Raw genomic sequence first — 13,501 nt, forward strand, 5'->3', positions numbered from 1 at the left:
CGTCAATGCACAGATCGTCTTCAGACTTCTTGAATTGCCTCAAGTCCTCGTTGGATGAGGATCATTGCAATTGGATTGGGGACTCCAACAAGGACAAGCAGAAACGCGACGGAGTTGATTGATAACATCAGGTGACCTCTTATCGTCACGGGACACGCTATTCCCTCTGTGGCTAGCGGGCTCTCGAAGTAACAAATGACGACAACCTGGAAATCAAGAACTTGCACTGAATCCCAACCATCCTCCTTCAGTCAACCGACTACTGCTGCTGCGAATAGCGTCAGTCTGTCTATGTGAACTACATAGCTAGCGGCTGACGACATCTACTCAAGATGGCGCTGCTCCAGACGTCCCTCATCGGGGTGGTGTATGCAGTGGTGATCGTTCTTCTGCTTGCAGTGGCCTCGGTATTTATCTATATCTATCAGACCCCTCGAGACCGCTCGCCAGCAGTAACTCTGACATGCATTGTCGCCATTACCTGTCTTCTTGCGACAGCGCTTTTGCTACCTGTGGATGTCGCTCTTGTTTCCTCGACTACATCTTCCAAACTGGGCCAGCGCAAGGACTGGGCTACCCAAGACGAGGTCGACAAGATCACTTATTCCCTGACCATCGTCTACTACACCCTCTATTCGCTGGACGCCCTCCTCTGTCTCCTGGTCATCCCCTTTACCTATTTCTGGTATGAGGAATATGATGAGGTTTCCAACGAAACGGGAGAGCAAACGATCGGGCAGCGCCTTTGGGGTGCCTTGAAGTATACCATATCTTTTGTTGCGATCGTAATCATCCTTTTCATTGTCGGATTCTTCGTGCCCGTGTCATCAAAGAATAAAAGTGGCATGGACTTGGATTATTTCAAGAAGTTGCTGACGGAAAACCGTGAGTTTTCATCCTAAAGGCTCTGCGGCGGTCCACAAATCTAACAAAGCTTCAGACGGCGAACGTGCGCTGACTTTTGCGCTTGGGCTCTTGATGACAATCGGGCTCTGTCTCTACGTCCTGTATACCTCTTCGGGTCTGGCTCTTTTCCCTATCAGTCTGATCAAGACTGCACCATCTATCTCCAGTCCCAGTCTCCAAGCCAACACGGAAGTGCAGCTCGAGACAAACCGTGAGCGGCAGCGACAACTAGAAGGCCGTTGTGGGGGAAATCCAGACCATCTATCATCTAAAGATCGCCGGGAGCTCGATACTTTGATACGGGAGGAGCGAACTCTCATTCGGCGACAACGTCTGGTCGAAGAGGCCCAGGGCGAGGGTCGCAGCTGGTTGATGAAGGCTTGGTACAAGATTGGGGCAATTTTCCGCCCGTTCAAGCTCCTGTTCGGCATTCTCCTGCTTTTGATTGCCCTCGTCACATGGGTCTCGATGCTTCTGACGGCAATCGACAAGGCCAAAAACTCCGTCTGCAAGCACCGATGTGGATATATTCTCGGCCACGTCAATATTTTCAACCCGGTCAACTGGGCCCTTGTTCAATCGGCCAAGGTATTCCCCATCGATTATGTCATTTTCACCATTCTCGTTCTGCTGCTGTTTTGCAGCTCCGTTGCTGGGATTGCTGCTGTGGGAATTCGCTTCTTGTGGATTCGAATCTTTGAAATTCGCAAGGGCCATACCTCTCCCCAGGCCCTCCTTTTGGCGACTGCCCTGGTAATGCTGATCATATTGGCACTGAATTATTCCATTTCCATGGTGGTTGCCCCCCAATACGCAACATTTGGCCCTCAGACATTCTGTGATCGCACTCCTCGTTCCCCTCTGGAACAACCTGATTGCTCGGATGCTAGGGAGCTTATCAAACCGTGCTCGGAATTGGCAGCAAATAACTCTGCCGCGCAACGAGTGTGCACGCCGAGTGTTGTCAGCACATTCCTCAATCGCGTTACTTTGAATTTCCCTTTCTTCGGTGTTGTATTCTTCTGGGGACAATTTTTCTTCTTGGGTAAGGACTTTCTCCGTTCTTTGGACCTTCCAACAACTAATATGACTACTGTAGGGCTGTATCTGATTGTCTTTGTCACTTCGCTTGTTCGCTCACCCAAGCTGGACGAGAGACAGCTCGATGAAGACGCCGAAGAGGCAGAAGAGGAAGGGCTGTTGGCCAGCACTGGAAGACGCTTCAATGCTACTTGGCAAGATATCAGTGGCCGGGCGAGTTGAATTTGATGGCTATTTTAACAACCCGCCTATCTTTCGTTTATTTTTGGATTCAATTCCACAATTTTTTCACATCCCGTTCAAATCTTCATTTTCTATCCAGTTGGAATCATCCCTCTCTCAAATTAGACCCGCACCCGTGATTGTATAGGTCCTTCATGACATTTATCTCATAGTGATGTGATCAACAAATGATATTAAACCTAAAAATACATTGATCTCATTTCATAACTTCGTACTCGTCAATCCAGGTAAAGCAGAACCACGATCAATGAACTCGAAAGATATCGTGTCCACCCCAGCTGGTATTCATCCCCTGAGCTGCTCGTTGAGCAATTTCAGTGCACTTTCAAAAGCTTTCACAACTTCCACGTCTTGGCTTCCAGGTCAGGGTTCGATATCAAAAAAGAATAAGCAGAGTTCACTTACAGTGTTGCTTCTTGTGCTCCACGTTGACTTCCGAGTGCTGCACATGCTGCATCTGAGTCTTGAACCTACACAGAGGTCAGGATCGTCTCCAAAAAAAAAATTTTAAAAAAATAGAGAAAGATATATATATAGACAAACCTTTTAAAAGCTCTGTTTTCATCTTGCAGCACTGTAGTCTGAGACCACGCCGTAAAGATCTAGAGATCAGTCAGGAGGATGAATCTCTATGTGTGGTGGTTGACGAACCTCGAGCAGCGTTGCAGCTTCGGCACGCAGGTTCTCTTCCATTCGGCCATGCTCATCCATCGCGTCGATATAGCGGTGTTGCAGCTGTTCCCAGTCACAAGCTTCCAGGCTGTGGGCCAGATGTTCCTCCTTGTCCATGGTGAAGTTGAAGGGTTGAAACCGATCGATGTTTGGATTAGGTAACTACTCTTGTCAGGTGATCCACTCACACTTGACCATGCGACTTTGTTCATCATCAGACATGACACTCTCCCGATGACCACCTCTATGGTTCTTCCCCCAGCCAGCATGGAAATGCAACCGATATCGAACATCCATACTCTGCGATGAGCTGCCACACATGTTCCCGCTCTCCTCATGCTCGCCTGCCCTTCTACTGTCCAACATGTGCCCGCAACCAGCTCTATCAGCTTCGCATCGACAGCACCCACGTTCTCCTGGAGCGAGCAGTTCTAGGGCAGCAGATCGAATCCGTAGTGACCGATGGAAATCATCAACGAAGGTCTGTGGAGACCATTCCTGACTCGTCGCGACGCTGGACCATCCAAGCGATCACTACTCGGCAAGCCGAGTCGTCGTCCAGAAGAGAGGGCCTTTCTCGTCAGATCGATGACTTGAAATCAGAGATTAGGGACAAACAGGCCCACATCTCCGGGTTCAAGACACGCCTATCTCGCAGACATTCTGATGCGGAATCCGCCAAGTATCAACTTTCGGAGCGAGAAGCGGGGATTCTGACCGGCGTCCAAAACACAACGAAGAGGACGGAGCACCTGTGGCACTCTCTGCACAGCAAGACGGCAGAGGCGCGCATCTTCCTCTGTCGGGAAGCGGCGAATCTATACGGTCTACGGCAGAAAGTCTCGAGGAAAGGACAAGTTCCAGGAGGCTATGCAATTGGTGGAATCCTGATCAAAGACTTGAGAGACATGAATGGCAAGTTTTCCGTTTACGATAATGTTCTGGGAGGGGGGATATTAACAAGAGGTAATGCAGGTGCTACGCCAGCCCAGATCTCGACGTCCCTCTCCAATATCGCCCACCTGCTTGTCCTTGTCTCACATTACTTGTCATTACGACTCCCCGCCGAAGTGACTCTCCCACATCGAAACTACCCGACAGCTACCATCTACGCACCGGCTGGGTCATATCGCACGCGTGAGACTCCGGAAAACGCTCCTCGATCCTCCTCATCCAGTCCGACGGCATCGAAAACCGCCGAGCGACGCATCCACTTGCCACGCCCCAGGCCTCTGACAATTGAAAAACCGCTGACCAAGCTCGTCAAGGAGGACCCGGGAACATATGCTCTCTTTCTCGAAGGGGCTACGCTGCTCGCCTGGAACGTTGCATGGCTTTGTCGGACTCAAGGCATCAATCTGGCCTCGGAGTCATGGGAAGACGTGTGTGACATTGGAAAGAACATTTGGCAGCTCCTGGTCGCCCCGCCCACGCCAGCGTCAACTCTCATGCGAGCCTTTGCGGGTCGGGACATTCCGGCCCAGATGACGAGCGCCAAAGAGTCACCCAAGACGACGATCCAGCGGACCAAATCTTTTCCCATGCTGGGACACTATTCTCACGGCACAGCACATTCCTTCCTCGGGGCCTCGGAGGGAACTGAGTTCATGCGAAGCTGGAAACTGCCGAGCGCGACGAAGATCGTGGACAAGTTGAAGGCGATTCTACTTGGGGAGATGGCGAGCGCGGAATGGGAATTACTGGAAGAGCAGGAATGGCATGAGGAGGCAACAGGCCAGCCATCTAGTAGCAAGTGGACGAAGCTGAAGTAGAAGTAACTTAGGCACGTAGCTAGTTACTGTAAGTAGAGAACTATAGAGAAGAACCACCCGTTCACCGCCTTCAGAACCACTCACGTGATCTCCGTCTCCCGAAAAATTTTCATGGTCCAATCAAAGCGAGTGTGGGCGACTCTCTTCATAAAAAAAATTTCGCTTGGACTGCCCCTCTCTTTTTCTCTTCTCTTCTTCCTCTCCTATCCCTTCCCTCTCTGACCATTCCCCCCCATTTTTCTTTCTCCATCCTTGAGAATGTCTGACGAAGTTTATGACGGCGCGGTCGGCATCGACCTGGGTTCGTGTTCCAGTTCAATTGTGTGTGTTGTCGATATTATTATTTACTGACTCGGTTCATTCAGGTACTACCTACTCATGTGTTGCCAACTACGAGGGCAGCAATGTCGAGATCAGTATGTTGTCGATTTGAAGAAAAAGAACATTTGAACTCCGCCCGCTGACCCATGGCCTCGTGCAGTTGCCAACGACCAGGGTAGCTACACTACCCCCTCCTTCGTCTCGTTCACCGACAAGGAGCGTTTGATCGGTGAGGCCGCCAAGAACCAGGCTGCCATGAACCCGGCGAACACCATCTTCGACATCAAGTGAGTCGTGACAGCCCCATCGCCCTGCGGTAGTATATGGTTCTGACTATTGTGGCCAAGGCGTCTGATCGGTCGGCGGTTTGATGACCCCATCGTGAAGAAGGATGTCGAGTCCTGGCCCTTCAAGGTCGTCGACCAGGGTGGCAGCCCTGCCGTCCAGGTTGAGTACCTCGGTGAGGACAAGACCTTCACTCCTCAGGAGATCTCTTCCATGGTCCTCATGAAGGTAGGCTGATATCTTGATTCGTATTGGCGAATACTGGTCTAACCCGGTCGATCAGATGAAAGAGGTTGCCGAGATCAAGCTCGGCAAGAAGGTCGAGAAGGCTGTCGTCACCGTGCCCGCCTATTTCAACGACAACCAGCGTCAGGCTACCAAGGATGCCGGTGCCATCGCCGGTCTCAACGTTCTCCGCATCATCAACGAGCCTACCGCGGCCGCCATTGCCTACGGTCTCGGCTCCGGTAAGTCCGAGAAGGAGCGCAATGTCCTGATCTACGATCTGGGTGGTGGTACCTTTGATGTGTCTCTGCTGAACATCCAGGGTGGTGTCTTCACTGTCAAGGCCACCGCTGGTGACACCCACCTGGGTGGTCAGGACTTCGACACCAACCTGCTCGACTTCTTCAAGAAGGAGTTCCAGCGCAAGACCGGCAAGGACCTGTCCGGTGATGCCCGTGCCCTCCGTCGTCTGCGCACCGCTTGCGAGCGTGCTAAGCGTACCCTGTCCAACGCTACCCAGACCACTGTGGAGATCGACTCCCTGTTCGACGGTGAGGACTTCAACTCGTCGGTCACCCGTGCCCGTTTCGAGGACCTGAACGCCAAGAGCTTCAGCGGCACCCTGGAGCCTGTCCAGCAGGTTCTGAAGGACTCTGGCCTGGAGAAGAGCAAGGTTGACGAGATTGTCCTTGTTGGTGGTTCTACCCGTATCCCCCGTATCCAGAAGCTTCTGAGCGACTTCTTTGATGGCAAGAAGCTTGAGAAGGTAAGACTACAAAAAAAAAGCCTCGAGTAAACCCCGTGTTAATCTATATATATAGAGTATCAACCCCGACGAGGCCGTTGCTTACGGTGCTGCCGTCCAGGCCGGCATCCTTTCGGGCAAGGCTACTTCCGCTGAGACCCAGGACCTGCTGCTTCTGGATGTTGTTCCCCTCTCTCTGGGTGTTGCCATGGAGGGCAACATCTTCGCCCCCGTCGTTACCCGTGGCCAGACCGTCCCCACTATCAAGAAGCGCACTTTCACCACCGTGGTTGACAACCAGACCACCGTGCAGTTCCCCGTCTACCAGGGTGAGCGTACTAACTGTGCCGATAACACCTCCCTGGGTGAGTTCACCCTGGCTCCCATCCCCCCGATGCGGGCTGGTGAGGCCGCTCTGGAGTGTGTTTTCGAGGTCGACGTCAACGGTATCCTGAAGGTTACCGCTACCGAGAAGTCCTCCGGCCGCAGCGCCAACATCACCATCTCCAACGCTGTTGGCAAGCTGTCCAGCACCGAGATCGATCAGATGGTTGAGGACGCCGCCAAGTTCAAGACCAGCGACGAGGCCTTCACTAAGAAGTTCGAGTCCCGCCAACAGCTCGAGTCGTACATCTCGCGTGTCGAGGAAATCGTCTCCGATCCGACCATGTCCCTGAAGATTAAGCGCGGCAACAAGGAGAAGATCGAGTCCGCTCTCAGCGACGCAATGGCGCAACTGGAGGTCGAGGACTCCACCCCTGAAGACCTGAAGAAGAAGGAGCTGGCCCTCAAGCGCCTGATCACCAAGGCCATGGCTACTCGGTAAATGGGATGATTTATAGACTTCCGGCCTTTTGATTTCCCCAGTTCATTGTGTGTTTTAACGAAGCCGGACACCTTGGGCGCAGTTTTAAAAGTATGGATTTCCTGTAGATGACGCCTTTTATTTTGCAATTTAATGACTTCGTGATGAATGAATGCCTCCTTGTAACTATTGTATTATATAAGTGACTGGTCTGGATCGGCAGGCGGCGACGGTCTGTCTTCTCTGTTCACCACCTTCCCCAAAACAACCATCTTGTCTCAACTGCCCCATCTACCATGCACCGCATCGCGGCCCAGTTCTTCCGCGCGTTCTGCCCTCGTACAGCAATTCGCGCTCGACCAATTATTGTCCCAGTATACCTCCCGCACCGGCCGACTCTGCCCCAACACGGCCGTAGCTTCACCCACTCGCCGGTCCTCTGCAAGAAAAAGGACAAACCCAAGAGAAGCGCTCCTCCTGAGCCGGAATCTACTAGCAAGGACTCGCCCTCCGATGACCCATTCGATCTTTCGCAATTGCACACCGGTATCGCGGCCGCGACCGCGCGCCTGAAAGATGATCTATCTAAGCTTCGTGCCGGAGGCCGGTTCAACACTGCGACCCTGGAAGGACTGAGGGTTCATCTGGGCAAAGAACGCAACGACTCCGTCAGGCTGGGGGACCTGGCCCAGGTCGTGCCCAAGGGTGGGCGCACGGTCACCGTTTTGGCGGCCGATGAAGATGTGAGCTTTTTTCTTTCGTTTCAACTCAATTCGTCCGCCGTTGACTAACTGACCTCCTCTGACAGCACATCAAACCCGTCACATCGGCAATTGTCTCGTCAACCCTCTCCCTAACACCACAACCCGATCCGCATAATGCCCTCCAGCTCAACATCGCCATCCCCCCGCCCACGAAGGAGTCGCGGGATCAGAGTGTTCTGGCTGCCAAGCAGGCGTTTGAGAAAGCCGCCAGTGCAGTCCGCGACTCGCGCGGAGCGATGCACAAGCGTCTGCAAGATATGCAGAAGAAGAAGGTGGCAAGGCCGGACGATGTACGCAAAGCTCAAGACCAGATGGAAAAGGCTTCCGATAAGGGCCAGAAGGACGTTAAGGATCTATTCGAGGCGGCCAAGCGCGCGTTGGAACAAGCATGAGCTGTTCCCGTGAATACTTTTGTAATATATAAAAAAGGAATTCCATATGTAAATCTAGGTACACCAGTGGGCCCGATATGGGCAAGAAAAGTGATATCGTACAGTTTAACTAGTTACCCTCTGGAAACGGCACATCGCTCGCTAAGTGCGCTTAACCTTGGGCCCGGCGAGCAGCGACTCGACCTTGGCCACAAACTGTGGCTGCTTGCCTGCCGACTGGTAGGTCCCGTTGCTGCGCAGGTTCCTCATGACGTTGCTGATTGCGGGTAATTGGTCCTTGTCCGCGTCCAATGCTGGGTATTTCCCTTGCGCGAGTGTTTCCATCAAGCCGTTCGTGGTTTCCGCGTTGATGGGTGCGAAATCGATATCCTTGGGCTTCACATCCTCGCCCTTCTTCTGTGACAACTTGTCGGCACGCAGCTGGGCCAACCGCTTAGTCTCTTGCAGAGCCTCTGCCTTTTCCTCTTCGCTAAAGAAGAGCACGCTCTGGCCCTTCCACAGCCGTCTTCCCAACTCATATGGCGGGACGTATCCATTCGCAAAGCGGCCACTCAAACTGGACAACTTTTCGAAAACGGCCGCTGACCGTGAGTTTGTGTCTGTTGGGAGAGAGGGCCAGGTCTCTTTGAGCGAGGAGAAGCCGATATCCTGGGGTTCGTAGCGCGTGGGACGCGGTCGAGACTGGAGCATCTGCTCCTGTTCGATTTTGTCGATATCAGATGATCCAAAATCATCGCCCTCATCCGCTTCAGATCTCCTTGGACCTCGGGCCCGTTGCTGTCTCTTTCCCTTCACGCTCCCTTTCGCTGGAGGTTTGCCAGGCTTGCGGGCTGCAAGACCCCGCCGCAGTCGTGCGGTCTGAAGAAACTTCGCGGGCTCTCCACCAGCCCGTGGTGCTGCGAATGATCGTGCATCAATTCCTCCGGCATTCTTCTGAGGGCCGGCCGATGAAGAAGAGGGACCGCGTCGATTTTGTCCGGGTTTGGCTATTTTAAGGGCGACTCAGTACTAAAAACGAAGAAATGACGGCTTCAAACTTTGCTCTCAAGTTCCGGGCGTTCAATTGAGCATGGCTGTCTTGTGACTGGACATACCTGGAGACGGGCTCTTGTCTGCAGCCAGTGGACGGGTAACTGAAAGTTGACGGGTAGGAGTGAACACTGCAACCCGGGCGCGATCAAAGTGCAGCGCCCGCCGAAGCTGTGGGCGGAACATGGTGCGCCGAGGGATGGAGATGTAGAACGAACAAGGCAGGAACTGGGAGACGGAAAGAAGACTGTGCATGACGGTCACGTGCTCGCCGCCCACCTCCCGCTGGCAGAAACAAAGTAAACACACACCTACTCCTACAACCATCTTCAAATCATCAATAATATGCTTCGACGGAAACCCACAGCCATCGCAGTCACGTCTGAAGACGTTGCTGCGTTTGAGGAAGCGCGACTTCGCAAGCTGGCCGAAGAAAACAAGCAGCCTGATCATGCCAAGGGTACTTCGGCGGTCGGTTTTGACCCAAGCGACGAGTTGAAGCCCCTGCCAGGCGACAAGGCGAGGATTGTGCGATCCCGCGAGGAAAGAATCGGCATTGGTCGGCGTGGTTGATTGGGTCTACGGCGACAGGGTGGCTAAAGCAGCTCAGCCTTGACTATGTCAAGAAATGATATCTCGCATCTATCTATATCGAGAATCTAGCCACAAAAAAAGAAATCCTCCTTTGATGCGGAGAGCAGCCTCCAGTCATTATTTATTGGCGCTGCAATCATCTTGTCTCTTACTTTCAGGCCCCCTCGAGTCTGGATTCTCCAACTACAAACCGAATGCCTCAAGAAAACAAACACACGAAGCCGTCTGCAGTTCCCAACTCTTCTTTCACGATCTACACGACAGATGCCGACTATTTGATACTAAGAGAAATATTGGAGCCATTGAATCCCGGTTCTAGGTTCCATTCAACAACAACCCCGAAATAGTGAACCCGAGGGCAGAGGGAGAGAGGGACTTATGATGTACAGCGAAATTCCTGAAATTGGTCATGTCAAGTAGCCAGCGGTGCCTGCATTGCAATCAACATCACATCCCGTCCACTGTCGCTGTGCCCAAGTTGTATTCCATGACACCTTGCTTTATGTTCCTTGGCGCCGATTATGAAACAGAAAGCCAAATGAAAGAAGTATATGTATACCAAGACAAGAGACAGAGAAGCCGAAGGGGTTCGCCCAGAAGAGAGGAATTCAAGCGGTAGAGGATTTCATCCACGTTGTCGTTTCACCATATGATCCTGGGAACCGAGATCAACCGAGTAGTTCCATCGCCGCTTCAGGCCCTGAGGGTCATACACGCTAGCAACGCTTTGCTGCCAATCTCGGGCCGTGATCATTATCGGAGGTTGTTGGAATTGTGGGGAGATAGACTGCTGCGGTGCAACAGAAGTCATTTTAGTGGGCGACTCGTACTGAACGTACTGATCATGCACCATATTAGGTACGCCCTGGGCCGCGTTGTGCATAGGCATCGGGGGCGAATTCGTGCTCACGGAGGAGGGTGCGACGGAGAAGGCCATGTCCCATTGACTAGATGAAATCCTGGATCAGCAAATATACGATTTCAGACGGAAAAGGATTACTGAGGATCACATACTTGATGATTCGAGTCGGGTCCCAACTGTTTTCATCTACCAACGGTGCATCCAGTGGATGAGTTGTAGGGGGCTGATGGGGCACCATTCCTAAGGATTGCAACTGGGAGGATGTGTCGGACTTCGAGTCTTCAGTACCAGCCGAAATTGGAGGAGTTAATGGATGCATGTTGAAACCCACTCTGGATTGGACATTGGTTGCCACTTGACTGAGATGCGGATGATAATGCGCGTCAAGTGGCGGGCTGGGGTGATATGGCTCCGAAGGACTACCGTAGGGAAAGCTCGGTTTCAACTCAAACGGGCGACTCGTGTCGGCGGAGAAGGCCAGCCTCAAGGAGTCGATCTGCGCTTGGATTTCCGGCATGGGCCAGGCAGCCGAGCATCGCTCAAGTATTCGCATGTGGCGAGTGAAATACTCACGGGCGTCAGAGTTAAACTGAGGATCGGGAGAAGTGATGGCAACCTGCAGATGTCAGACGCATGCAGGGGAAATCTGTGTGGAGGAACACAAACCAGGTGTAGCATGGTACATGTGAGAATGCAATAGATGGCAAAGTTAATACCTCTCTGCATATACAGCAGGCCAGATAGGCCAAACTGTTTGAGAATGGCCTCTTGCAGTCGACACAGGCTTCGAGCAGAAGAATAGCACAGTGACATGTGAACCTTCCAGCCACCCCCAGCTGTGAATGATTGTGATGCAAGCAGCTGCGGGCGATGCAACAGAATAATCCCAAGATGGCAGTGTGAATGCATATTGCCCACAAAGTGTGATGGGAGCCATGGAGGCGAACCATCAGCTGGGTAATTGACCTGCAAGTCCGGGGGTAAGTTACGAAGCCAGTCAATGAAAAGCGGATTCTTTTGCGCAAAGCGAGGATCGGCTTCCCAATCCTTCTGTTTCTTTACTTTGTGATAGACATCCGCGATTATGCGAATGTGGTGAGCATTGCGAACAAAATAGGCGTGCTGTCGGGAGCGGTCAATCTCGTACTGATCGAGACCTCGGATGTCCAACGTCGGACGCATGTCCACTGTCTCTGGATCGACACCAAAATCCGATCGGCCTGAACGACCCAGTTAGATCACCATTTGGGGGCAAAAGGGTAAGGGTGCTAAAGGTTACCTTGTGGTCCTCCAATCATGACTTCAACCACCAACAGAGCCTGCCATACTCGTGTGGACACCAAACATTCAATCGGGCTGAGGTCACAAGGCTTGCCTTCCGCGTGAAGACTGTAATGCTCATGGATGTCCAAATCCTTGGCCATGGATACAATGGTCTTGACAGTCTGCCAGGATCTGTAGTAATATCCTTTCTTTGGGCGGGATTCTCTGGCCTTCAACAGAAGAAGCAATGCCTGTATGGTACTCAGCCGTGGAACATCCATGAAACTTGGCTCGTGCCCTGCCAGAGTAAGATTAGCACAAGTAATTTGGACGAGACTGAATGTAAATCGGTTTCGACTGACTGTTTGCCAAAGCGAGCCACTGAGCACCTTCTGAAGCCTCGTCGGACAGTCGACCCGCACATGCAAACAGCGCTTCAAGAAGGAGAGGGGAGAGGGAGCTCCGATCGTTTTGCCATTGATAGTAAAGATGGGAACGGGGGATGACTGGCACGTAGGGGTGAATATCATCAAAAAAGATCTTGAAATAAGCCATCACATCTTCGTCCGCAGGCATGAGCTCGGGTGGAATACGAATCGTTGCACCGGCTCCCGTGCTCAGAGGCGGGAGTCTGTCCTCAGCATCGTCTTGGACAGGGGCATCAGGCTCGACACGGTCCGCTCTCTGTCTTCTGATGTATGGGGCTTGAAGGAAATGTCAGTGGTGTTATTCATGGCTGTTTTACAGCGATTTAGAGTAGGCGAGAGGGACCCTACCGATGCCAGACTCGTCGATCTTCAACTCGCCAAGGACCTCGCTGAGGTTCTCCGCTGTTGATTGTTCCGGCTCCACATACATCTGTGGTTGTGCTGGATAAGGCTGTTGTTGCCGGTATGGTTGCTGTGGCATTGCCATCGGAGGCGAGCTGTATATACTGGGCTGGCTCTGAGGCGCCTGGACGAATTGGGAATACATCCCCATTGAGTCATAAGAGGGCATCGTGCCAATTCCAGCTTGACTATTGTTTCTGTATATCGGAGGCACCGGAAAAGAATGGTGCGAAGCTTCGGGAGGAGCAGAGCTCTCCCCAGTGTCTGTTGAAGCTGGATCAAGCTGACCTTCCGGAAACTCTCCATCTTGGCCGATAGTCGGAGGAACACAAACGAGCTTCAGCCGAGTGCATGCGGAACAAGGCCATGTATTCGTGGTGGCCGCGTCGCATTTGATTTTTCTTTTCCGGCAACCATTACATGCGCGCATCACTGGGTATCCCGCGCATCAGCATCTGACACATGGCATTTGGAGATGTATTATTCGCATACCTTTCAATCTTTTATGCCGGTTATGTTCGTCCACAAACACATAATCTATACGAAATCAGATCAGCGGCCACTTGGCATGACACGAAGTAAACGCATCAGCTTTCTTGGGGGTACGACGGACTTTTCTGGCCTTCTCGAGGAGGCCCCGATGGAGGCGTAAATGTGTAACCCTGCATCACTGGTGACAGGGTTTTGAGTTGGCGGGGATGTACAATTGATACTTTTGGGGCGATTCCATTCATGAAATAATCAAGACGGTA

The 13,501-nt window shown here is 52.3% G+C and overlaps 8 protein-coding genes across 8 annotated transcripts; 5 read left to right on the plus strand and 3 right to left on the minus strand.

The window, feature by feature from the left end:
- Positions 1-332: 332 nt before the first annotated feature.
- Positions 333-2,169, plus strand: PFLUO_LOCUS3043 (uncharacterized protein; the record flags this gene model as incomplete). The annotated part of the gene is made up of 3 exons (XM_073780248.1): positions 333-885; positions 941-1,951; positions 2,006-2,169. 3 exons carry the CDS (start codon positions 333-335, stop codon positions 2,167-2,169), a joined length of 1,728 nt encoding a protein of 575 aa, XP_073637121.1.
- Positions 2,170-2,475: 306 nt separating this feature from the next.
- On the minus strand, positions 2,476-2,979 carry PFLUO_LOCUS3044 (uncharacterized protein; the record flags this gene model as incomplete). The annotated part of the gene is made up of 4 exons (XM_073780249.1): positions 2,476-2,540; positions 2,596-2,660; positions 2,734-2,792; positions 2,842-2,979. The coding sequence occupies 4 exons, from the start codon at positions 2,977-2,979 to the stop codon at positions 2,476-2,478; spliced, it is 327 nt and encodes a 108-aa protein (XP_073637122.1).
- Positions 2,980-3,167: 188 nt separating this feature from the next.
- On the plus strand, positions 3,168-4,634 carry PFLUO_LOCUS3045 (uncharacterized protein; the record flags this gene model as incomplete). Its single annotated transcript, XM_073780250.1, has 1 exon — positions 3,168-4,634. One exon carries the CDS (start codon positions 3,168-3,170, stop codon positions 4,632-4,634), a length of 1,467 nt encoding a protein of 488 aa, XP_073637123.1.
- A 258-nt stretch (positions 4,635-4,892) lies between these two features.
- PFLUO_LOCUS3046 (Heat shock protein ssb1) lies at positions 4,893-7,036 on the plus strand (the record flags this gene model as incomplete). The annotated part of the gene is made up of 6 exons (XM_073780251.1): positions 4,893-4,935; positions 5,000-5,050; positions 5,116-5,242; positions 5,303-5,468; positions 5,524-6,231; positions 6,287-7,036. 6 exons carry the CDS (start codon positions 4,893-4,895, stop codon positions 7,034-7,036), a joined length of 1,845 nt encoding a protein of 614 aa, XP_073637124.1.
- Positions 7,037-7,311: 275 nt separating this feature from the next.
- Positions 7,312-8,171, plus strand: PFLUO_LOCUS3047 (ribosome-recycling factor; the record flags this gene model as incomplete). Its single annotated transcript, XM_073780252.1, has 2 exons — positions 7,312-7,758; positions 7,824-8,171. The coding sequence occupies 2 exons, from the start codon at positions 7,312-7,314 to the stop codon at positions 8,169-8,171; spliced, it is 795 nt and encodes a 264-aa protein (XP_073637125.1).
- A 141-nt stretch (positions 8,172-8,312) lies between these two features.
- Positions 8,313-9,386, minus strand: PFLUO_LOCUS3048 (uncharacterized protein; the record flags this gene model as incomplete). Its single annotated transcript, XM_073780253.1, has 2 exons — positions 8,313-9,157; positions 9,266-9,386. 2 exons carry the CDS (start codon positions 9,384-9,386, stop codon positions 8,313-8,315), a joined length of 966 nt encoding a protein of 321 aa, XP_073637126.1.
- Positions 9,387-9,545: 159 nt separating this feature from the next.
- On the plus strand, positions 9,546-9,773 carry PFLUO_LOCUS3049 (uncharacterized protein; the record flags this gene model as incomplete). The annotated part of the gene is made up of 1 exon (XM_073780254.1): positions 9,546-9,773. One exon carries the CDS (start codon positions 9,546-9,548, stop codon positions 9,771-9,773), a length of 228 nt encoding a protein of 75 aa, XP_073637127.1.
- A 646-nt stretch (positions 9,774-10,419) lies between these two features.
- On the minus strand, positions 10,420-12,834 carry PFLUO_LOCUS3050 (uncharacterized protein; the record flags this gene model as incomplete). The annotated part of the gene is made up of 6 exons (XM_073780255.1): positions 10,420-10,741; positions 10,809-11,272; positions 11,323-11,876; positions 11,936-12,217; positions 12,282-12,623; positions 12,696-12,834. 6 exons carry the CDS (start codon positions 12,832-12,834, stop codon positions 10,420-10,422), a joined length of 2,103 nt encoding a protein of 700 aa, XP_073637128.1.
- Positions 12,835-13,501: the final 667 nt, after the last annotated feature.

Source organism: Penicillium psychrofluorescens, assembly GCF_964197705.1.
Source record: "Penicillium psychrofluorescens genome assembly, chromosome: 2".
Taxonomy (NCBI): domain Eukaryota; kingdom Fungi; phylum Ascomycota; class Eurotiomycetes; order Eurotiales; family Aspergillaceae; genus Penicillium; species Penicillium psychrofluorescens.